The 24397-nt window shown below is 44.2% G+C and overlaps 1 protein-coding gene across 5 annotated transcripts in view; it reads left to right on the top strand.

Annotated features, from left to right (window-relative positions):
- Positions 1-24397, top strand: part of PIKFYVE (phosphoinositide kinase, FYVE-type zinc finger containing) — a 97209-nt gene that overhangs the window by 17180 nt on the left and 55632 nt on the right. For 4 of the 5 annotated variants that reach the window (XM_079975307.1, XM_079975309.1, XM_079975311.1 and 1 more), the window contains 8 exons: positions 5374-5489; positions 6674-6845; positions 8339-8546; positions 11604-11693; positions 13654-13789; positions 15751-15908; positions 18996-19107; positions 19339-19386. In XM_079975307.1, coding sequence (XP_079831433.1) covers positions 5374-5489; positions 6674-6845; positions 8339-8546; positions 11604-11693; positions 13654-13789; positions 15751-15908; positions 18996-19107; positions 19339-19386 — 1040 coding nt within the window. The remainder of the gene's footprint in view (positions 1-5373; positions 5490-6673; positions 6846-8338; positions 8547-11603; positions 11694-13653; positions 13790-15750; positions 15909-18995; positions 19108-19338; positions 19387-24397) is intronic. The other variant, XM_079975310.1, reaches the window with a different exon arrangement.

A 24397-nucleotide genomic window follows, 5' to 3' on the forward strand; every position in this document is an offset into this window, starting at 1 on the left:
ATGTACCCACAGGTGAATAGGTTGCAACATGCCACAATCACATCAGCACCAGGGTCTTCCTGGACATTTAGCAGAAAGGCTAGGGACATGTAGACATCCTGGCCTGGCTTCAGGAGAAAGATTTAAGTTCATTTTTCGTACGCCCAAAAGTTGTACATGAGCTACAGCTGTAGATGATATGCCCAGGTGGGATTTGAAATGTTCAAAGTGGGAGTTATGAGTCCTGTGCTACTTAATACTAAAGCTTTTTGTATGGTTGGGTAGGGAGGTGGGGCAGGGGGTGCTGCAGAACGGACCCTTTCATGCATATGCTTGATTTTAGCAGACTTGTAAGAGATTGCAACAGGGCTTGAGGCTTGGCGCCTCTGCACTGTTGGTTTTGGGCACAGTGCGCATTCCTTCATGCTCTATGAGTTCATAATGAAAAATTGCGTAAGTGCAACAGTGTATTGAGCTAGTCTCCCCACCCCCCAGCTTCCATTCTCCTCAACGCCAAGTATAATTGCAGAGTTAGCATTTTAAATATTAACAGGATTACTACACATGCACAAGTATTCTGTGTAAACGGAAAATCAGAATGGGGAAGCTACAGAAATTTGATACTGGTACTTAAGCATTTATCATGGATGGCCAAATGATTTTAATTAAATTAGACAAAATGGTAGGAGTTCTAGTTCCTCATAATTCATTTAATGATTAGCAGATTTTTATCTGTGTAGTGTGTGTGTGTGTGAGAGAGAGAGAGAGAGAGAGAGACAGTGAGAGAGAGAGAGAGAGACCTATTTTTTCTTATTTATTTCATAAAAAATTAAACATCACTTAATTGTGTGTTTTTTTAAAACCAATCTGTTTTTTAAAGTGCCTCCACAATCATGTTTGTTGTTGTAGTTTAGTCGTTTAGTCGTGTCTGACTCTTTGTGACCCTATGGATCAGAGCACGCCAGGCACTTCTGTCTTCCACTGCCTCCCACAGTTTGGTCAAACTCATGTTGGTAGCTTCAAGAACACTGTCCAACCATCTCATCCTCTGTCGTCCCCTTCTCCTTGTGCCCAACATCAGGGTATTTTCCAGGGAGTCTTCTCTTCTCATGAGGTGGCCAAAGTATTGGAGACTCAGCTTCAGGATCTGTCCTTCCAGTGAGCACTCAGGGCTGATTTCCTTCAGAATGGAGAGGTTTGATCTTCTTGCAGTCCATGGGACTCTCAAGAGTCTCCTCCAGCACCATCATGTTTGTAGGCTTGCTTATTATAGTTCAGCATTTTAATATATGTTTTTGGGGTACAGTGGTGCCTCGCAAGACGAAATTAATTCGTTCCGCGAGTCTCTTCGTCTTGCGGTTTTTTCGTCTTGCGAAGCACAGCTATTAGCGGATTAGCGCTATTAGCGGCTTAGCGGCTATTAGTGGCTTAGCGGTATTAGCGGCTTAGCGGCTTAGAAAAAGGGGGGGGGGAAGGAAAAAAACTCGCAAGAACTCGCCCGACATTTTGTCTTGCGAAGCAAGCCCATAGGGAAATTCGTCTTGCAAAGCACCTCAAAAGACGGAAAACTCTTTCGTCTAGCGAGTTTTTCGTCTTGCGAGGCATTCGTCTTGCGGGGCACCACTGTACTCTGTATACAGAGGATGCAAGCAAGAAGGAAAGGAACAAAAATCTGGAGCATGTGGCCTCCCTCAGCCTCCTGGTGTTTTGGACTCCCAACCTGTAAATGAACTAAATAATCAGGGGTAATGAGAATTGAAGGGCAACAGGTTGGGGAAAACTGATTAAACATGCCTAAAAGATGAGGCAAAGATTTTGAGCTGCTACATCATGTCTGTAAAGGACAACTCCATTTGTACAATCTTTTGTGTGTATGTGTTAAAGAGCCACTGCCTCATGTGTGTACCAAAACACACACTTGTGTTTTCTACATATGGAAAAACCTTAATGCATAACACTTGCACTGCCTATTTCCATATACACCAACTCACAGATTAGCATATTAAGAGGGCAATCTCTTGCAGGTTCCCACACCGTATTAGGTTAGGCAGGTGGTTGACAGACCTAGAGGACCACACTGCTGGTGCCATAACACCCCAGTCGTGGAACGCTCTCTACAGAGATGTTCACCTGGCATGTACCATAAAAAAGGTAAAGGTAAAGGACCACTGACAGTTAAGTCCAGTCGCAGACAACACTGGGGTTGTGTCGTTCATCTCGCTTTACAGGCCGAAGAAGCTGGCGTTTGTCTGCAGACAGTTTTTCCAGGTCATGTGACCAGCATGACTAAGCAGAGCAGCGCACAGAAATGCCGTTTACCTTCTCGCAAGAGCGGTACCTGTTTATCTACTTGCACTTGCGTGCTTTCAAACTGCTAGGTTGGCAGGCGCTGGGATAGAGCCAACGGGAGTTCACCCCGTCGCAGGGATTCGAACCGCCGACCTTCCGATCGGCAAGCCCAAGAGGCTCAGTGGTTTTAACTACAGCGCCACCCACGTCCTGGCATGTACCACAGTGCCAGGCAAAGACCAAGTGCTTTAGATATAATACTGCTCCCTGCTTAATGCTGCTATTGTGACGTTGGTGGTCTTTTAACTATATTTTGATGACATTTATATTGCACTTGTTCTTAGCCAGTTTTGCAGATCACCCTGGGAATAAAAAATGGCCTGTGTAGGTAGGCAAGGTAGATACTAAATAAGCAGACATGGTGGCTTAGGGCCCTCGTACTTACGGGACCGCCTCTCCTGGTATGCCCCGCAGAGGACCTTAAGGTCCATGAATAACCATAATTTAGAGGTCCTGTTCCCTAAGAAAGTCAGACTATCCTCCACCAGGGCCAGGGCCTTTTCAGTGATGGCTCCGACCTGGTGGAATGCTCTGTCCCATGAGACCTCCTTCCATCGGGCCTGTAAGACAGAGCTATTCCGCCTGGCCTTTAATTTGAATTCAGCCTGATCTTTTATTTCTCTTCTCTTCCCTCCCTCTCCCCTTTTATGAAGATTACCTGCTCTGAGACCCCACAGCTAATTCTCCCCTGGCCTCCTTGCTGGCCCAAGTAGGACTAATTCAGCCAGCTAGCCCTGGTGACTATCTAATGCTTATTAGGATTAACGCCAAATTAATTGATGAACTTTGAATTTTATTGTTATTCATGTTTTTATACTGTATTTTATGCTGCTTCTATGATTAAGTGTTTTAAATTTGTTGTTAGCCGCCCTGAGCCCGGTTTTCTGAACCGGGAAGGGCGGGGTATAAATAAAAATTTATTATTATTATTATTATGCATGTGGGGAGTTGCTTGAAGTGGACCTAAGATGATGTTAGGTACCATTCGTCATGAAACAGGAAAAGGGTGCAGATAACTTTAAGGATGTTTTCTATGAATTCTGGGTGTGGTTTTCCAGGCTAATTAGGCAACTGCCCACAGAAAGAGAACACCCACATGCTTTGTGTTTGTTGTTTGTATAGCCGTAATAAAACTCTTGTTCGAGTATTTTACATCAGTCTTGTGGTTCTGTCGTCTGCCGCCAGGGAAAATTCACCTCCAATAGATGATAAATGGTTCCTCATTTGATATCTGGGGTCAACACTTTGATCTACCATGAATGTATCTGAAAACTGAAATATGCTTAGACTTTCCCCAAAACTTGTGGTTGGAAGCTGTGGCACAGGAATTTTAGTGCCTAGTAGAAATGGTCAAGGTCAATTGCAGAACATCTCATCTCCATCCCATACCACAGCCCCTTGCCTCAAATTTCCTTAGGAAATGAATTGTGTTGCCAGGTAGTTAGATACTTGCTAGAAAATGACCTGTAGCCGCAAAGTGTTTCAGAGGTCCTGCTCTTACAAAGGCAAACTGTTTCCTTGTCCCTCCGAAACTGGGAGGTTGGCTGTTGCACAGCAACAGTTAACTTGCATGCTTCTGGTCTGAGCTGCCAGCATTCCTGCTGACATCAGTGATATATAAAGCAGTACGTACAAAAGGAGCCATGTTTGTTTCTCTTCATCCAGGGTGCGCCAATTAAAATGCATGTCCAATGGAGAGCGATGCGCTTGGTGAGAAACTTGATGTTATTGTTATTATTATTATTTTAAAAAGGTTTTACAAAGCACCTGTTTAAAAAGGAATGCCATGAAAGGAGCACAGTTAGCAAATCTGGGGCGCATACTGTTTCCAAGCGTGTTAGAATGGGAAACTTCGTATAGTGATATTAAGAAACTTTGCTAAAGTGTACATACCCTTTTATTCTAGAGTTAGCAAATGTTGCTTTGCAATGGATTGCAGCTTTTTAAAGTGAGGGTTTCTCTTCAGATAGTATAAACCTTTCGCTTTTTAAAGTGTGGGTGAGTAGTTTTCGTGCGTTTTATCCACAAACGTTGACCTGTTGGGTTTCGTATGAATGAAATTGTTGTATGTGAAGCTACTTTTGAGTTCAGTAAACATAGAAAAGGGGCATGGAAAATAAGCTCGACTTACTAAAATGAATGCAAGTTAGTACTTTGGTCATGTAACTGTTCGCAGCTCCTGATGAATACTTCTAACAGTGAATTCCTGTGATTTTTATGGATTACCATGCAGCCGAAGCAGAGGGTTGTAGTGAACCGCTGAAAAATTATCCAGTAAATTTGTTAAGATGTGTGCTTTATAAATCTGTTTTTGAACAAATTTCCAAATGTTGATAAAAACACAATACAGTCAGAACTCCTATTACTGTATTCCGTTTGTGGTGTATGCTATTATACTGTAAGGAGGACTTTTTGCTAAATACTTCAATATGAATGTTGCAGTGAAAGTGACAAAAGGAAGCTTATTCATATACATAGATTTGGTTTTTAATTCCTCAAGGTGTGTATGTTGAGGAATGTAATACAGGCAAATTTTTTATATATTTCTTTCAAGTTACTTATCCTAATACTCAAAATAAACCGAGAAGTGCTACCTATATTTCTGAACTTCTTTTAAAAAATCCCTGCTGGTCTCATGGAAGCCAGCAATACCGTTAACAGAATAATGGTTCATGGCTGAATCTGAGGGCTGTTTTCCTAACTTATGCTTTCTTGGAATTACTTTTTTGTTAAAGTAAGTCAGGCTTTCTTCTGAGTAAGTGGGTTCAGATTCTGCACTATTAGAACTTCCATGTTGGAAACATGTTTTGATGGATGCCGAATTTTATACCTTTCGGATCATTGCAAAATGCCCGTTTCTCATGCAAAGATGCCACTCGTCTCTGAAAAACCTCCAGTTGGTCAGTATTTACTGTAAAAAGTTTGCATCAGTGTCTGTTTAAGAGAGTTGAAGTTATATCTTCTGCATTCTAAAGACATGTCCATTGATAGGCAACACAAAGAGAACATCTATCTCAAATGGTAACTAATTTCTCTTGTCCTCAGACAATCGAAGAAAAGAACCTCCCCTTGGCGGTCATGATCCTCGAACGGCTGTTCAGCTTCGAAGCCTCAGTACTGTTCTAAAACGTCTAAAGGAAATCATGGAAGGAAAAAGCCAGGTAACGCTTGAGGAGGAGGGAGAGGTGTTAATATGATGGAGCTGCTATGAAACACACATCGTGTTTGGTGTTTACCAAAGACTGTCTTGTTCTTCGAGTCAATACAGAGATCGAAACAGCACTACCCGCTGCTGCAAGAAGTTCCCACAAGCCCTTAAGGCAAGATTAAGCCTCACTAATTTCGGCAACTTCCGGATGAAACTAATATAGATGAAAATGAGCTTTTATTTAAGGCTTTCAGCCTAATGAGACGTGATTCTTACAAAATTGGGGTTAAAACAAGGTTGAGAAACCCTTTTGGCCTAGTGGTCCATATATTTATCTTTCCGCCAACTTGGACAGGTGGGTGATGCCACTCACCTGTCCATCATCTCACGTCAGTTGACCGGTGGGTGTTCTTGCTCACCTGTCAGAGTCAACCCTTGGGGGTGGGGGAAGGGGTGTGCTTTGCCAGTGTATCCTGCACTGGAAATGCTCTGGTGAACCACCACCCAGCAGGAGTAAACTCTCTGTTCATCAGCTGATGAATGGAGGTCTTAGTCCTGCTCTCTGCTTCACCAGCCGGATTGAACCCTCCCCCTCCCATCAGCCGATGTCACCAAGTGATGCCAGCTGATTGACTGGTGGGCATGGTTAAGAGGAAAATGGCCTCACATGCCAAATTGAAGCCCCTGGGCATCCTCACCCTTGGCTTACAGGCAAAATTTGTCTTCCTGAGATGGTAGGAATCCTTTACTGGATCAAATTGTATAGCTTTAATAATAACACCTGGAAAATTATTTTGGCTTGAATAAACCATGCCTGCATATTAAAGAAGAAGGCTGCCTTTTAAAGGTTTGGTTGAATGGAGGGAGGAGTCCTCTGCTTAATGCCTTTAACATTACATATTTCTGCTAGTATGCTCTGGAGGAATTGCCTGAGTGTGATCAGAACTTGTTGAACGGCTGGGCCATTGTCTACTGGACTTAAACTTTTACTTGGTAATCTAGAGACTGTGCTATCGGGCAATGTGTCTAAGACGGACTTGCCCTGCGAAATCTAATTAGCTAGTTACTGAGGAAATGTAATCTCATCACAGCCTTGTGACTTCCTATGGTATTGTTTTAGCTTCGGAGATAGAAATATCCTACATAAATCTGTTGCCTTGTGTTGTGACCAGGCTAAATACTTAATTCCCTCCCCAGGACAGTGATCTGAAGCAATACTGGATGCCGGACAGCCAGTGCAAGGAGTGCTATGATTGCAGTGAGAAATTCACCACCTTTCGCCGCAGGCACCACTGCCGGCTGTGCGGGCAGATTTTCTGCAGCCGCTGCTGCAACCAGGAAATCCCTGGGAAATTCATGGGTTACACAGGTAAGGCATGAAGCGTTCAAAGTCTCAGCCTTTTTAGGGGAGGGGAGAAAGTTGCCTTTGTTTAAGGGCTGAGCATGGAGCCTTTCCACATGGGAAGTGTGCTATGATGGGCTCCTTCATCCGCTTCATTCACAGTTCCATGCAAAGTTAAAGGTAGGACACTGTTAGTTGTGTTTGCAGGTCTTTCCCTGCTTTATACCTGCCTCTGAAAGCATTTGCTCCCTTGCATTCGTAGATCTACATTGTGCAGTTATTTTGGTGGGGATGTAGTTGACTTCACAGCATGAGCGATGGCACCTTGAGCGGTGCGGTGGCATAAGGCGAAGGAAGACTTCCGCATACACACATTAATGTGCCCTTCCTTCGTGATCTGCCTTCCCTTTCTTTCAAAAAATCACACTATAGCTTCTTGTGATGTTTCTGGGGTTACTGCACCAGGATGGCAGCCCACCTTGCTTTTAAGCATGAAGAAGTTCCACCAGAAGGCTTTGCTCCCCATTTTTATGCCCAAACTGAAGAATCTGTGGCAACAGCTGTGGGAAAGCCAGGCCAATGAGCTTCTGTAGTTGAAATCACTGCTCCTTAAGATCGAGGAAGGAATTTGTCCTGGTTTAGTTATGTATTGTGCACAGGAATCAGTGAGGTGAAGGGACCCCTGACCATTAGGTCCACTCGCAGATAACTCTGGGGTTGCAGCGCTCATCTCGTTTTATTGGCCGAGGGAGCCGGCGTACAGCTTCCGGGTCATGTGGCCAGCATGACTAAGCCGCTTCTGGTGAACCAGAGCAGCGCACGGAAATGCCGTTTACCTTCCTGCCGGAGGTAGGTGCTTTGAGGTGCTTTCGAACTGCTAGGTTGGCAGGAGCAGGGACCAAGCAACGGGAGCTCACCCCGTCACGGGGATTCGAACCACCAACCTTCTGATCGGCAAGTCCTAGGCTCTGTGGTTTAATCCACAGCCTGCCAGTAAGTTTTCTGGCTGGTGGGCTATATTGTTATCACCCCACTTCCTGGCAGGCCAAACTTGACAGGTGGGTGGGGCGTGATGTCACGATGGTGTCAGGTGATGGTGTGCTTTGAAGTCCCAGTTGTTGGGACTTCAAAGGGCAATGCTGCTTGAAAGCTCTTTTGCTGTTTGTAAAAGGCTTTCAGACAGCACACGCCCCCCTTTTCTGTTAGAGCCTTTGAGGCTGAAACGGAAGCGAGGAGGCAATGTCTGAAGCGCTTCGCCAAAGAAACTGTTCTTCTTCCTTTCCGATTACCTGATGGGGAGCCGGGGGGGGGGGGGAGTGCTTTTTGGAAGCAATGGCTGTTCACACAAGAAGCCTCACGTACAGTGAATTCTTCCCGGAGGAGGGAGCTCCTTTCAACTCACAGCTTCTCAAATCGTAGAAAAGCCTGGCAAGAAAAACAATCTCAGAAAGTAGACTTTCTTTCGGATCCTTAGTTTCCCTGCTGTTCAAGGCTGTTCAATCTTTCTTGTTTATCGACAGGTGACCTCCGAGCTTGCACTTACTGCCGTAAGATTGCCTTAAGCTACGCTCACTCCACAGAGAGTAACTCCATCGGGGAAGACTTGAATGCTCTGTCTGACTCTGCCAACTGTGTGTCGGTACTGGATCCTGGGGAACCGCGGACTCCGGTTGGCAGCAGGAAAGCCAGCCGCAACATATTCCTCGAAGAAGACCTTACCTGGCAAAGGTATCAATATATCTGGTTTGGCGGGGAATCCACTTAGGTTTAAGTGTTTGGAATATCTTTTGTCCATCCAGCCACACAATTTGTCTGCAGTATTCTGCTTGAATGCAATGGTCCAATCACACTGGCTGTTGCTATGGTATTGTGTTGATTTTGCACATCAGGTTTTGATAAGCCATGGCTTCCGTCAATAGCGGAATGGCTTAACTGACTTTGCCGTATTGTCTTCTTGCCATAATTTTTGTTCCTGCAACCTTAACATTAGCAAGACAGAGCAGAGCCTTGTTTGTGTATCTGAATAACTTTGTGTGTGAGAGAGACTAAGAGTTCTGCAAAAGATACACAACTGGGGCAGTTAGGTTGTTAAAGCCTTCTATTTTGTCTGTCTCTCCCAGCCGATGCAGTCTCTCACTTAAACATTAATTGTGGTGTGTGTAGTGGTTAGGAGCGGTGGACTCGTAATCTGGTGAATCGGGTTCGCGTCTCCGCTCCTCCACACGCAGCTGCTGGGTGACCTTGGGCCAGTCACACTTCTCTGAAGTCTCTCAGCCTCACTCACCTCACAGAGTGTTTGTTGTGGGGGAGGAAGGGAGAGGAGATTGTTAGCCGCTTTGAGACTCCTGAAGGGGAGTGAAAGGCGGGATATCAAATCCAAACTCCTCTTCTTCTTTTTCTTCACTTCATCAAATGTCTGCAAAACCAGATGCCACAATAAAACCATTACAGTGGTACCTTGGGATGCGAACGGGATCCGTTCCGGAGCCCCGTTTGCATCCTGAACGCAACCTAAGCCGCGACGGCGCGTTTGCGCTGGTCGTGTTTTGCTGCTTCTGCGCATGCGCGTGACGTCATTTTGAGCGTCTGCGCATGTGGCAAAACCCGGAAGTAACACGCTCCGTTACTTACGGGTTGCCGCTGAGAGCAACTCGAACACGCTCAACCCGAAGCACATTCAACCCGAGGTATGACTGTAGTCTGCAAGGTGCCACTGAGATACTTTCCTCTTCTGACCCCAAAGGGCTTCCAATCTTATGATAGACACAAGGAAACAACATCGGAAGGGGACAAGTGGAAGTGGGCAGAGAACATGCCATTAATTCATTTACACATATCTTCAGCTTGGTTACTACTACAACAATTTAATAAAACCCTGTCTGCTTCTGGGTCCACATGCATGCTGCAGTCAAGCAGCAGACCCAAGTAGGAGGGAGTCCGCCCCCCCCGCCCATTTTTCTCCCTGGGTATGTGGGGCAAGGAAGGAAATGTCATTCCTGCCGCAGGCTTGTTGGCTCAGTTGTTTCTTAAAGCAGCTTATGGTGTTGTGTGTTTGGCTTCCATATGCATAGCTCAGTTGGCAGAGCATGATCTCCGGGTTATGGGTTTGAGTTCAGTTGGGCAAAAGTATTCCTGTAACGCAGGGGGTTGGACTAGATGACTCTCGTGGTCTCTTCCAACTCTACAGTTCTATGGTTCCTCATCCCATGTGAGCAAGGGGGTGGGGAGAACTGTTGAAAAGGAGACCTTTGGGTCAGGCCCTCTGTTCCTGGATCTGCCACGATGGAAATAAGCACAATCTGGTGGTTTCATTGGCACAGGAGAGAGTTTCTAGCCCCCTCAAGGTTCTATCAGTTATCAGTTTTTATGATTTTTTAAAAAACAGTAAGGTGTATTTACGTATATGTTTTTAAATGTAAGCTGCTTGGGGATCTTTCAATAAGTCTGATGGATGTTGATGAAAAAAGTTGCATGATTGGACAGGCTTTGAGCGCCCGGACTATCCTAGCTTGAATCTGAAAGGAAGAGTTGCATATTTTGTAAATCTCAAAGTGAATTTAGACTGCTCTTCTCGGTCCGAGTCCTTTTAGCAATCCTGCAGCTTTAATGAGGCCAGAATTCTGTAAAGGTGTTCAGTTGAGACATGGTTTTGTGGCTTCCTTGTGATGGATCGGGTTGCAATATGTTAACATTAACTGCTGCAAACTAAGAGAACCCTCCAGCAACATCTGTAGGCAAGCACTGAAGTTGCTCATCAGTGATAAGCTGTAGTAAAACATTTGACCTGTGGTGTGAGGGATAAATCCTGCCTTGTTTCTTTTTCACTTTCTTAATTTGAATATAGCACCCTCTGCTGTCTGTGAGTTGAAAACAATTATTTTCAGTAGTGTTGAAACATTGAGAGAGTGGTGTATGCATTCCCCAGCCAGCATACTCCTGGAACTGAACTCTCACTATAGAGGAATGTCTCTGAGCATGTACAGACTGCTTTTCCTTAGCAGCATTGGCACTGTAAACAACTTCCGTTCTCCTGGAGGGCATTTTGATGTAGGTGGCACCTCCTTCCACATCCCTGACCAAAAGAAACTCGCCTTGCAGAAATAATTGAGAGCAATTCTGGGTGGCCAACAAAACAGATTTAATATTTCACAGCCCTAGATTCCTGGGATATGTAACCTGCCCTATTCTTTTCAGACTCAAATTTCTAAAAAGACTTAAAGACCTCATATTCCCGACTGCAAAATTCTAATGATATTTTGATGTGGAGTGGGGAACAGTGATGCATAGAGAAGATTCTTGTTATAGTCGTACCTTGGAAGTCAAATTGAATCTGTTTTGGAAGTCCGTTTGACTTGCAAAACGTTCAACTTCCAAAGCGTGGCTTCTGATTGGCTGCAGAAAGCTCCTGCAGCCAATCAGAAGCCCCGTTGGATGTTTTGATCAGGGGTTTGGATCTTTCAGGAGCCGGAACGTGCAACTCCCAAGGTGTTCAGGAGTCGAGGTATGACTGTACTTTTAAATCTTTGTTTTTCTTATCCTTAGTTCCGCCTCTCCCTTGCAGAATTGCAATCTTCCACACCATTTGAGAACTTGTTGCTTGCTATAGCTTTTAAGGAAGCACTTGAAAACATTTCTCCTTTCAAAGAACAATTGTAAAGAATATAAATCCGCTGCTTTTTAAGTCCTGGGAGAACTCACTGAGTTGTAGTGTAATAACGATGGCTTGCTTTAATTGCAGTAATTTGATGCTAATTGCTGCTTAAAAACAGTGTCATTTACTTGCAGCTTGATTCACCCAGACTCTTCCTCCTCCACTTTATCGACACGTCTTGGATCAGTTCAGGAGGATGCAGGGAAGTCTCCTGCTCGGAACAGGTGAGCCACCCACGCTTATGTGTGTATGAAGCTGCATCTGTGCAAATGGCACATTGCGGATCCCATGCAAAGTTTATTTCTGCGGACGAAGTCTTAAAATGTCATTGACTTTCCGTCGAAAGATGATCATGTCCTTTGGTTTTGGAGCGACATTACGACGATATTTGCTTGACATCACTGTGTTGTCCTCGATAGATGGCAATAGAACTGCAAACACAGCATGAAGTCTATAGTTCAGGTCTCGTGCTGAGACATCAGAGATACTGGACATGTGGAATAACTTTTCCCTATCGCTGGTCCTTTCTCTGGGTGGTTGGGGGATTTAGTGGGCTGTTCCCAAAGGTTGATAGTGGCGCATTTTTGTGGACCAAGGGTGTTCTTGCTGGTCCAAACCTTAGCCTTGCTAGTGACCCAGTATTTGGGGTGTATGTGTTGCTTTGACCTTTCTCACAAATCTTGATCTTTGGCCATATACGTCATATGTCCTCAGGATTTTGGGGAGGTTAACTTCCAAGGCTCGTTTCCTCTCTCCAGTAGATGTACAGATTACCGTATTTTTTGCTCCATAAGACACACTTTTTTCTTCCTAAAAAGTAAGGGGAAATGTCTGTGCGTCTTATGGAGCGAATGCATGGTCCCTGGAGCTGAATTGCCCAAGGGCAAAAAGCAGATCATGCTTTTTTTGAAAGAGGGAAGTGGGTGTTGAAACAAAGTCGCTGATCGTTTGTGGGGAGAGAGATAAGGGACGCTAGAGATAAAGGAGGCTGCCTGGGAGGGGGGAGGTAAAGACAGCAAACTTGCAAAGGGGGGAAACAGGAAGACTAAAGCAATAAGGAGAGAAATTAGAAGAAAAGGAGGAGCAAAAAACTGCTCCAGCTAAGGAAAAGACACTAAGGCAAATGAGGGAAGGGAGTGTTGAAAGGAAGCAGCTGATCGGTGGGATCGCAAGAGAGATAAGGGATGCAATAAAGGAGGCTGCCTGGGAGGGGGGAGGTAAAAGCCCATGGATCCTCAGAATTTTTACATTGGGTCACCCCAAATTCACCATCAGATCACATAGCATGTCCATGGCTACAGCCTGCAGCAAAAAAAGCACACATCCACTCTTGCGTGGAGCTGCAATGGCACAAAAAAGTGGTTACAAAGCACAGATCCACATGGATCCTCAGGATTTTTGCATTGGGTCACCCCAAATTCTCCATCAGCTCACATGTCTGTGGCCACAGCATGAACCACAAAAATGATACATCCACTGTTTTGTTCAGAATATTTTTTTTCTTGTTTTCCTCGTCTAAAAACTAGGTGCGTCTTATGGTCAGGTGCATCTTGTGGAGTGAAAAATACCGTACCTTAGATACTTAGGTCAGCTGGAAGATCAGTGTCTCTCAAACTCCTTTACTCTTGAAATAGTCAAGGCCTGGTGTTTTACTTTCCATTGCCAGACTTACGGCAAGGAAGCAGTCTTGCCAGAGGCATTTATAAGAGGTGTCTTCACACAGAATCAGGGGGCTGTAGAGTTGGAAGGGACCCTGAGGGTCATCTAGTCTGGGGCTCCAATTTGCTCCCAAAGTCTTCCCGTCGAAGGTTGCCCCAAAATGGAAGTTGGACCTCTGAATTATTATTAAGTAGACTGATCTTAATTTTCCCCATATTAGAGTTAGTGGACAGGGGAGGGGTTTCTTATATCAAGCAGGCCCCTCCTTACTATTTGAGGAAGGGGGAAGAATTTCACTTGGGACAAATCAGCTTAATAGTTTTGCACTGAGAACCCAAAAGCTTATTTCCAGTTGCTGATTTTCAAAACGCTACATTGACTTTGAGAGAGAGAAAGAGAGATGGGCATTACTTGGGAGGTTCCTTACCTTAACTAATATTGTAAAATCTTGGACCTGCTCTGTTAAACTTTAATTTTAAAGAGCTGGAGTGAGCTTAAAAGGCATTGTTTTCTTTCTCCTGCCAGATCAGCCAGCGTTACTAACCTGTCCCTGGATCGCTCTGGATCGCCCATGGTCCCTTCCTATGAGACATCTGTCAGTCCACAAGCTAACCGCACATACGCCAAGGAGGCCAACGAGGACGAGCGCAAAATTCTCCTGGTACAAGCCAAGCAGTTTTTTTAAAAAAAATCTTTCATTCTTCTTGCAGAAATCTGTAGCGTCTTGCTGCTTTGGGCATCCCTGCTTCTTCTTGTGCTGTTCTCTGGCTGCAGTTTATGAACTGTTGTAATGCTATTTGCAACCCACCCTCATGGGCTATCCCATTTTATCTTTATTATAATCCTATATGCATGTATGTTTGAAAAGGTACTTTTATACCACTACCTAGTTTTTGAAGAGATGTAAGAGTTTTCAGCTTCACCGTGGAAAGTTTAGCAACTATATATATATATATATATATATATATATATATATTAAAAACCTTTAAGGAATTGCTAAACCCTTGTGTCGTTAGGTCTGAGAATGCAACTGCGGTGGTTGTTTGAACCAGCTTTGCAAGAGAAAATGCTAGCACTTTATTTTGTTTGTCTCTCTCTGTGTGTGTGCTTCCATTACCTTTTCTGACTTTCTATGCCATTTAAGACTATTTATATATTTAATTTAATGCATTTATATCCCACCTTTTTCTCCCAAGGTGGTGTACATGGTTCTCCTGCTGCTCAGTTAATCCTCACAACTACGTTGTGAGGCTGAGAGGCTGTGATTGGCTCAAGGCCACCCAATGAGCTTCGTGGCAGAGCGGGGATTTGAACCCTGACCTCCAGGTCTCTAACCACTGCACCACACTATCTTTTTCTAGGATACTGTTGCTTCAGTATTGTAGGACTAATTTATATGCAAGCATGCATATTGCGCTTAAGTAAGAGGTCCTCTCCCATATGACTTTCAGCTAAATATCTCAACTACTTCTGTTGAAAAGTATTTTGTTTGAGATGACGTCTCAGACAGGCAGGTGCTTGCTTGATGTTGCCACCCTCGACTCCTTTGGAATGAAGGGTGGAACAGAAATTTAATAATAGTAACAGTAATAATTTGTATATAATTGAGTGTGCATATCTGAATTATCCCTAATTATGATTTGTAATACATTGTGGTATTCACTGCTGCTTCAAAGGCCTGCCTGATGTAAGGGAGAGCCAAGCAATCTCTAGTTAGCTGTTCTAAGTGTGAAGAGCACAAAATGTTCAGCAGAGCTTCGTTTATTGCTCTACCTGAAGACAGAATCAACAGACGGGCACACATGTCTGCTGGTGAAGAAGGGAAGTTTGACATTTTTAATCTTTCTCCCCCTTCCGCAAGCGCTTGCAGTCAGAATAAAAAAAAGTAACAATAAGAAACTGGCCAAGTTTTCTCCTGATGCAGATACATACTCATGTACGATGTGTATACCGTATTTTTCGCTCTATAGGACACACCCGACCATAGGACGCACCTTGTTTTAGAGGGGGAGAACAAGAAAAAAAATTCTCCCCCTCTCTGCTCAGCACCCCTTCAGAGAAGCGGCAGGAGAAACGGAGCCCCTTCCATTTCTCCCCCTGCTTTGCTGAAGGGGCGCTGCGCAGCTCTCCCTCTCTGCTGAAGCCGGGAGAGTTTTGCTCTCCCGGCTTCAGCAAAAGGAACCCAAAGCCTTTGGAGCGCAGCGCGAGTTCCTGCTGAGCTCCAAAGGCTTCAGGCGGCTGTCCCTGAAGCCTGGAGAGCAAGAGGCATCGGTGTGCACTGACCCCTCTTGTTCTCCAGGCTTCAGTGAAAGCAACGGGAAGCCTCCGGAGCGCTTCGGAGGCTTTGCGTTGCTATCGCTGAAGCCAAGGAGCCTGCATTCGCTCCATAGGACGCACACACATTTCCTCTTAATTTTTGGAGGGGAAAAAGTGTGTCCTGTAGAGCGAAAAATACGGTACATAGCCCTGCCTTTTCACGAATGTGTATAACAGAACACTGCCTTGGGTGGGGACGGTGCAAATCACTTGCAACAGATGTAAACAGCAGTTCCCAAGACGGCGGGAACACTTAAGCCCACCAAACAGATGCTATCTAAAAGTGTCATCACTCTTGCCTCGCAGGACTCAGTCCAGCTAAAGGACCTGTGGAAGAAAATATGCCATCACAACAGTGGCATGGAGTTCCAGGATCATCGCTATTGGCTGCGGACGCATCCCAACTGCATCGTGGGGAAGGAGCTGGTCAACTGGCTCATGAGGAACGGCCACGTCACCACCAGGTACTGGGCAACCCTGAGTTCATGACTGTCTCATTACTTCATGGCTTAGGGGATTACTGGGCTATTATGAACTAGTTATATCCATGAAGGGAATGTGTTCTCTGTATTTATCTATTAGATTGCAACCAAATTATGAATTGCAAACGGTATTATAAAGCATAAACCCTCAACCCACCCACCCTCATCCCATTTCTAATCCAAGGTAATTTTGCTGGGTAGAAAATGCTACTCTGTTATCGTAAGGCACAGTGGTGCCCTGCAAGACGAACGCCTCGCAAGACGAAAAACCCGCTAGACGAAAGGGTTTTCCGTTTTTCGAGGCGCTTCGCAAGACGAATTTCCCTATGGGCTTGCTTCGCAAGACGAAAACGTCTTGCGAGTCTTGCGATTTTTTTCGCTTTTTTCTCCCTTTTTCTAAGCCGCTAATAGCCGCTAAGCCGCTAATAGCTGCTAAGCCGCTAATAGCGCTAATCCGCTAAGCCGCTAATAGGGTTGCTTCGCAAGACGAAAAAACCGCTAGACGAAGAGAATTGCGGAACGGATTCTTTTCGTCTTGCGAGGCGCCACTGTAGTTGTTTTTGGGCTTGTTCTAAATAGGTGGTTCTCCTTCTGTGAATGTAATATAAGCGCCATTCCTCAAATTATTATTTTGCTTTTTCTGCTGAGTCCCAATATGTTTTAAACATTTATTCCTAATTATTATAACCCCTTGCAGTCTGCATTCAATTAAAATGTGTGCGGTCCTCAACTTTCTTTCCTTCCTTCCTTCCTTCCTTCCTTCCTTCCATCCATCTGTCCATTTCGCTATGACCTAAGTATGCTGCAGTTGAAAAAATAATCAGCTTTAAAAATAAGAATCTTGTCCTGATAGGGTGTGGACCAGGTGACCCTCAGGGTCCCTTCCACCTCCACAATTCTGTGATTTAAAAATATTCCAATATTGCGAATGTATCATAGCCTGCACATTCATATTTGTGTTAATATTGTACTGCTTCCAAACAGCAGAACACACAGAGTGTTCTAAAGAGAAAATATGTTCCTCTCCAATGAAGATCCTTCCAACGTTGACCATTTATGAAGCATGCTATGTGGACCATTTTTATTTTATTTTATTTTATTTTATTTTAAAACATGTACCATATTTTTCGCTCCATAAGACGCACCTAGTTTTTAGAGGAGGAAAACAAGAAAAAAATATTCTAAACAAAACAGTGGATGTATGATTTTTGTGGTTCATGCTGTGGCTACAGACATGTGATTTGATGGTGAGTTTGGGGTAGCCCAATGCAAAAATCCTGAGGATCCATGTGGATCTGTGCTTTGTAACCACGTTTTTGCGCCATTGCGGCCCCATGCAACAGTGGGTGTGTGATTTTTTTGGTGCAGGCTGTAGCCGTGGGCATGCTATGTGATCTGATGGTGAGTTTGGGGTAGCCCAATGCAAAAAATCCTGAGGATCCATGTGGATCCGTGCTTTGTAACCACGTTTTTGTGGCATTGCGGCCCCACGCAACAGTGGGTGCGTCATTTTTTGGTGCAGGCTGTAGCCACGGACATGCTATGTGATCTGATGGTGAATTTGGGGTGACCCAATGTAAAAATCCTGAGGATTCATCGGCTTTTACCTCCCCCCTCCCAGGCAGCCTCTTTTATTGCATTCCTTATCTCTCTCCCGATCCCACCGATCAGCTGCTTCCTTTGAACACTCCCTTCCCTCTTGTTTGCCTTAGTGTCTTTTCCTTAGCTGGAGCAGTTTTTTACTCCTCCTTTTCTTCTAATTTCTCTCCTCATTGATTTAGTCTTCCTGTCTCCTCTCCTTGCAAGTTTGCTGTCTTTACCTCCCCCCTCCCAGGCCGCTTCCTTTATTGCTAGCGTCCCTTATCTCGCTTGCGATCGCTTGTGATCAGCAGCTTTGTTTCAAGACACCCTTCCCTCTTTCAAAAAGAAAAAAAAGAGCATGATCTGCTTTTTGCCCCTGGGCAATTTGGCTCCAGGGACCACGCATTCACTCCATAAGACGCACAGACATTTCCCCTTACTTCTTAGGAAGAAAAAAGTGTGTCTTATGTAACGAAAAATATGGTATATGCTATTTATCTGGGAAAACCCATCCAAAACAATTTATAATCTTTGCTTTCATCAGTCCCAGATAGGAGTTGCTATCCTAACCATCTGGAGAAAACCAGATTATGGATGCCTGGCTGAAGGCTTCTCCATACCTCCACTTGCCCTGTCATTTCCTTGATCGTTTGCACTGAATTGGAACAAACGGCCATTGAGTGGATTTCTGTTTGTCCTGATTTAAGGCCCAGGAGAGGCCTGTCCCAGGGAAAGTGTCACGGCAAAGGCAAAACCACTCGGACCAGGGCCTAGAAAGTGCCGGTCAAGTGGGAAACTGCTTGGAGCTATGCTTTTTAGATTTGATTACTTACTTGGCCAAACCTTTATTAGGAATTGCAAATCAAGCTGATGGACAATGCCAGGATGGGAAAACTGACTGGAAAACTCAGAAACCAAGAGGATAAAAACTTTACAAAAAAATGGGAGAAAATTATAAGCTTCTTAGGAGACCACTGTAAGCAGATGGAAACAAGAGCAGGATTTTCATTCAGTTGTAGCATAAAAATCACTATGGATAATATGGTTTGATATGAGAATTGGAGTATGGATGAATATGTAGTTGTAGATGTTTGAAATGAGACCCTGTGGAGGGGATGAGGGGAAGTCCTGAGATTTGGAAAATCTCTTTATATAGATATGTCTGTTTGTTTTACATTTTCCTTATCTGTATTTTGTATTTGTAAAATCAATAAAAATGAATTCAAAAAAAGAAAAATATTAGGCATTGCCATAAATGCCTAATAAAATGAATTGCCTCATAAAACATCCACGTATAAAATTTTAAAATATATACAAATAACCATGTAAAATAGTAACAGCGAGGATTTTCAGTGGAATTTCTTCCCGCTAAATAGTGTCTTTTGCAAACAATAAAGACTGCAATTCCATATTTGTGAAGCTTTCACTTTGGGCTTAGAATTGTTTTTGGTAACTCACTTGAGATTCGAAACCTATCTTTTTTTCCAGAGCTCAAGCTATTGCAATTGGTCAGGCTCTGGTAGACGGGCGCTGGCTGGATTGTGTCAGCCACCACGATCAGATTTTCAGAGATGAGTATGCGCTCTACAGACCACTGCAGGTATGGATTTTGTGTGTGTGGTGATTTCACACATGAATTGGGCTGCTGAACGAATTGCTTTCTGCTGCTGTGTAGTGGTTTTTGACTTTTTGTTCACCCAGATATAAAGAAAATCCTAAAGGGCCATGGCAATTTCCCCAAGGCTGTGTATTCAGGCCGTGCATTTGCTTGTTTGAAAAGGTGTGCAAAAGCAACTCTGATAAGTCACTAATGTAAACTAATTCACTTAAGGTCGAGAAATGTATCAAGAAGGCTGCGAAACCTTCTGTGAAAAGAAAGGTAGGCATCTTCCAGGTAACTGGAGAAGAGAAGTTGGTGGATCGGGAGGAAACGGGATGAAGGGGAAGTTTTTAACAAAAAAAAGTGACTTTTAGAAATGAGACGTATCAAGCACAGATACGTCTCAGAAAAAGGTGTTTTGTATTAGATTGCCCCTCAAAAGCTTTCTCATTAAGCGCTTTGCGACAGCCTTAAAGACACCCGTAATGCAAATTCAAAGAAGAGGCTGAGCAATTAAGGTATTTTGCTAATGGCCCAAATGTTTTGACAGTAGTGGCTTCTTCACTATGGGGGTGAGCTGGAGAGGTTACAGCAAAGACCTTGGTAGCTTTCTGACAAAGTAGCATAATTTATGAATGTACCAAAAAGTGAGGCATGATAGTAATTGGGCAGGTACTAAATGAGAATCACTGTTTACATCTAGGAACTTCTGGCTTGCTCTGACGCATTGTGCCAGTACTCCGGGCTAGTGGGGCATCTGGAAGGGAAACATAAATGATTCGTTTAGCTGCTACTTTCACCAATGCCACAGCCAAGACTTTCATTTGGCTGGATGTAAGTGCTGGGACGCAGGTGGCGCTGTGGGTTAAAGCCTCAGCGCCTAGGGCTTGCCGATCGAAAGGTCGGCGGTTCGAATCCCTGCGGCGGGGTGCGCTCCCGCTGCTCGGTCCCAGCGCCTGCCAACCTAGCAGTTCGAAAGCACCTCCGGGTGCAAGTAGATAAATAGGGACCGCTTACCAGCGGGAAGGTAAACGGCGTTTCCGTGTGCGGCTCTGGCTCTGGCTCTGGCCAGAGCAGCGATGTCACGCTGGCCACGTGACCCGGAAGTGTCTCCGGACAGCGCTGGCCCCTGGCCTCTTAAGTGAGATGGGCGCACAACCCCAGAGTCTGTCAAGACTGGCCCGTACGGGCAGGGGTACCTTTACCTTTACCTTTAAGTGCTGCTCGAAGACTGGAGTTGAGGCATTTCTGGTGCTTTAGTCATCCCTGGTTCACATTGCTGTCATGAGATTGGGCAGGGGCAATGTGGGACGATGTGCAGTGACATGGGATCTGCCTTGGGTCTCGGACAGGCATTCCCAAACTTGGCCCTCCAGATCTTTTGGGACTACAGTGGTACCTCTGGATACGAATGGGATCCGTTCCGGAGCCCCGTTGACATCTAGAAGCAAACATAACTAGCAACGGCACGTCTGTGCACGCACGCACCACTTTTCGCTGCTTCTGCACATGCGCGTTGACATCATTTTGAGCTTCTGTGCATGCGCAAGCGGTGAAACCCAGAAGTAACGCGCTCCGTTACTTCCAGGTTGCTGCGGAGCACAACTCAAACGCACTCAACCCAAAGTGCATTCAACCCAAGGTATGACTGTACAACTCTCATCATCCCTAGCTAACAGGACCACTGGTCAGGGATGATGGGAATTGTAGTCCCAAAACATCAGGAGGGCTGAGTTTGGGGGTGCCTGGTCGAGGATGTGCATATACTGCAGTACTCAGTGAGGCACGGTGGAAGATGCTATCTTTGCTTTCCCAGAGACCTGACTGCTTCTTTTTCTAATCTCTGTAGCAGCAGCTTGAGGACAAGAGCCAGTTCACATGTGATGCCTTAGTAAGCCAGATCACGGCTTAATGGGAGCAAGCAAACACTCCAGGACTGCTGGAGTGAAGATTGCGGCCACTGGGCCTCTTCCCTGGTTGTCCTGCTCCCAGGGCTGCTATCCAGGGCTGAGCCATGGTTTGGCTTGCATTACATCTGAACCGAGGCTCATGGTTTGTCTCGCTTCAGACAAACCACAAACAGCAAACCAAGAACAAACCTTCGTTACAGATTCTGGTTTTTCTGGAGCAAGACAGTCCACAAACCTTGGCTGGGTGTGATGCTAAGCCAAAGAGTGGCTCAGCCCTGGGAGAAGCTCCATTTGCTCATTCATGCCAACCCATGTTTTCTCTTCGTGTAGTGTGTAAACCTATTTACAGTATGCCAGCTGATCTGCCTTAGTTGCAGGTGTAGAATCAAATCAGTTTGACTCAGGGTGAAATCTAGTAACCGGTGGTTGTGCAAGTGCCAAAAAAAGCCCACTGTCATTTATATATTAGAAATGAAAGTGCTGGAATGAAAATGAACTTTTTTTAGAGGAGGTGGGGAAATGGGGTGGGGAAAATAAGGGACCCCTTTTATTGTAATGCTGTGAAAACCTTAGTAAACTATACATAAAAAAGACCTGTGTGATAGTGGCTTAACTCTTATCTAAAAGAGAAGGTGTTTAGCTGCTTTGGTTGCCTTTGGTTGCAAATGTGTGAATAATTCTGGGCGGAATCTTGGAAGCTGGAATGGCTGCTGAATAAGGGGTCTTATGTCAATGGATAAGCCTTTACAGCTCCTCATTGCACTCTGTGTGTACCAGAAATTGACTGAAGCTACAATCCTGTACACATGCCCATTAAACGAAGTAGTCCTTGTTTCCAAACAACTATGCAAAATGGAGAGAACTTATGTAAAACTTGCTTAATTTGCATCACCAGCGAATGCAAATACGAAGCGAATTCTGCCTTTGTTTGTTGCAGACTTGAACTTACCTTGGTGCAGTTTTTTTTTTTAAAAAGAAATCCTTAGTGCACAGTTCCTATAGCCCTACTTATTTATGGCAGTGTTAAGAGAGTTTATGCTTGACAGACCCACCTGGGAAGGAATAAAGCCATTTGAATCATTTAAAGTGTTTCAGAAGCGCTGAACCTGAATTATATACACACATAATTTCAGTCTTTTCATTCTGCCTTCGCATTGAAACATGGTTCAAGTGCAATTCCTGGAAGTCGTAGACCTCACTTTAGAACTGCATTTGTAGAGTTAATCTGTGGAAAGGTCAGAGCTGGCATTGTAGATGGAACAGACTGATGTCACTTTTTGTTTGGTCAGCTAGAGAATTGCTCAGGTAGTAAATGCGTATCTTCCTCCATGGGCAGAGAGTACTAACCTTGGGGCAAAGGTTGCATTTCAGCACAACGCCTTGGCTGTGTTCCCAGGATTTGAGGAGCTGCTAGCTACTGTTTAGGTATAGAAGGGAGCCTGCCCTGCTAGTTTCCTGTGAAGTTTCTTATGAATATAGTGTTGCCTCGCAAGACGAAAAGAATCCGGTTGGTGGAAGGAATTCAGGTCGGAGCGAAACAATATAAACTCAAAGCTTTTGCAGATGACCTAGTTTTGACCCTGCAGGAGCCAGAATCTAGTACGAAAAGAGTACTACAATTGATCCAAGACTTTGTCAATATTACAATAGTTTTTAAGGTATATTTTAAATTTCTTCCAGTCCTCTTCCACTGTCTCCTTCCCCTGGTCGCGAATTCTGCCCGTCATCTCAGCCAGTCCCATAAAGTCCATTACCTTTGTTTGCCATTCCTCCAGAGTAGGTAGTTCTTGCATCTTCCAATACTTCGCTAGTAGAATTCTTGCTGCTGTGGTGGCATACATAAAGAAGATCCTATCCCTCTTTAACACCAATTGGCCAACCATGCCCAAGAGGAAAGCCTCTGGTTTCTTAGGAAAAGTCCACTTAAGGACCTTCTTAATTTCATTATAGATCATTTCCCAGAAAGCTTTAATCTTTGGGCAGGTCCACCAAAGGTGGTAAAAAGTGCCTTCAATCTCATTGCATTTCCAACACTTATTGTTAGGCCGGTGATAAATTTTTGCAAGCTTGACTGGAGTCATGTACCACCGGTAGATCATCTTCATAATGTTTTCTTTTAGAGCATTACATGCAGTAAATTTAATACCGGTAGTCCATAACTGTTCCCAGTCAGCAAACATAATATCATGACCGATATCTTGTGCCCATTTAATCATAGCTGATTTCACCGTTTCATCCTGTGTATTCCATTTCAACAGCAAGTTATACATTCTTGATAAATTCTTAGTATTGGGTTCTAACAATTCTGTTTCTAGTTTTGACCTCTCTTTCTGGAAACCTATTTTCCTGTCCTGTTTGAATGTCTCATTTATCTGGTGATAGTGCAACCAATCTCGAACCTTGGGCTTTAATTTCTCATAAATATAACAGCAAAAAATCTGAGTCTATTTAAGGATAATTATGAAAAATGTTGGTCAGAAATTAAGAGAGACTTAGATAGTTGGACAAAATTGAAACTTTCTTTGTTAGGCCGAATTGCTGCTATTAAGATGAATGTATTGCCAAAAATGTTGTTTTTGTTTCAAACACTACAGATTGTGGACAAGACGGAGTGCTTCCGGAAGTGGCAGAGAGATATCTCTAAGTTTGTCTGGCAGGGCAAAAAGCCCAGAATTAAGTTTAAGATATGAACCGACGCGAAAGAGAGAGGGGGCTTTGCCCTGCCGGACTTAAAGTTGTATTATGAGGCCGCAGCTTTCTGCTGGCTAAAAGATTGGCTACTTCTCGAAGACACTGATGTATTGGATTTGGAAGGTTTTAACAATGCTTTTGGTTGGCATGCATACTTATGGTATGATAAGGTTAAAATCAATAAGGCCTTTAAAAACCATATTGTCAGAAAAGCAGTGTTCAATGTCTGGACAAAATATAAAGACTTATTGGAAAACAAAACTCCAAGGTGGCTATCACCTCTGGAAGCTAAGGCCCGAAAAAGACCCAATATGGAGGCCAAATGGCCAAAATATTGGGAAATTTTAGAAAAAGATGGAGACAATTGGAAATTGCAGAGTTTGGAGAAAATGAAGGATAAAGTGCGAGACTGGTTACACTACGCTCAGATTAAAGAAGTTTTCAAAAATGACAAAAAGTTAGGGTTCCAGGTGGAGAAATCGAAATTGGAATCAGAACTGCTAGAACCTAAGACTAAGGTACTTTCAAGAATGTATAACTTGCTGTTAAAATGGAACACACAAGATGAAATGGTTAAATTGGCTATGATAAAGTGGGCACAGGACATTGGGTATAATATCATGTTCGAGGACTGGGAAAGGTTGTGGACCACTGGGTTGAACTTCACTGCATGTAATGCTTTGAAGGAA

The sequence above is a fragment of the Podarcis cretensis genome, assembly GCF_951804945.1.
Source record: "Podarcis cretensis genome assembly, chromosome: 1".
NCBI lineage: Eukaryota > Metazoa > Chordata > Lepidosauria > Squamata > Lacertidae > Podarcis > Podarcis cretensis.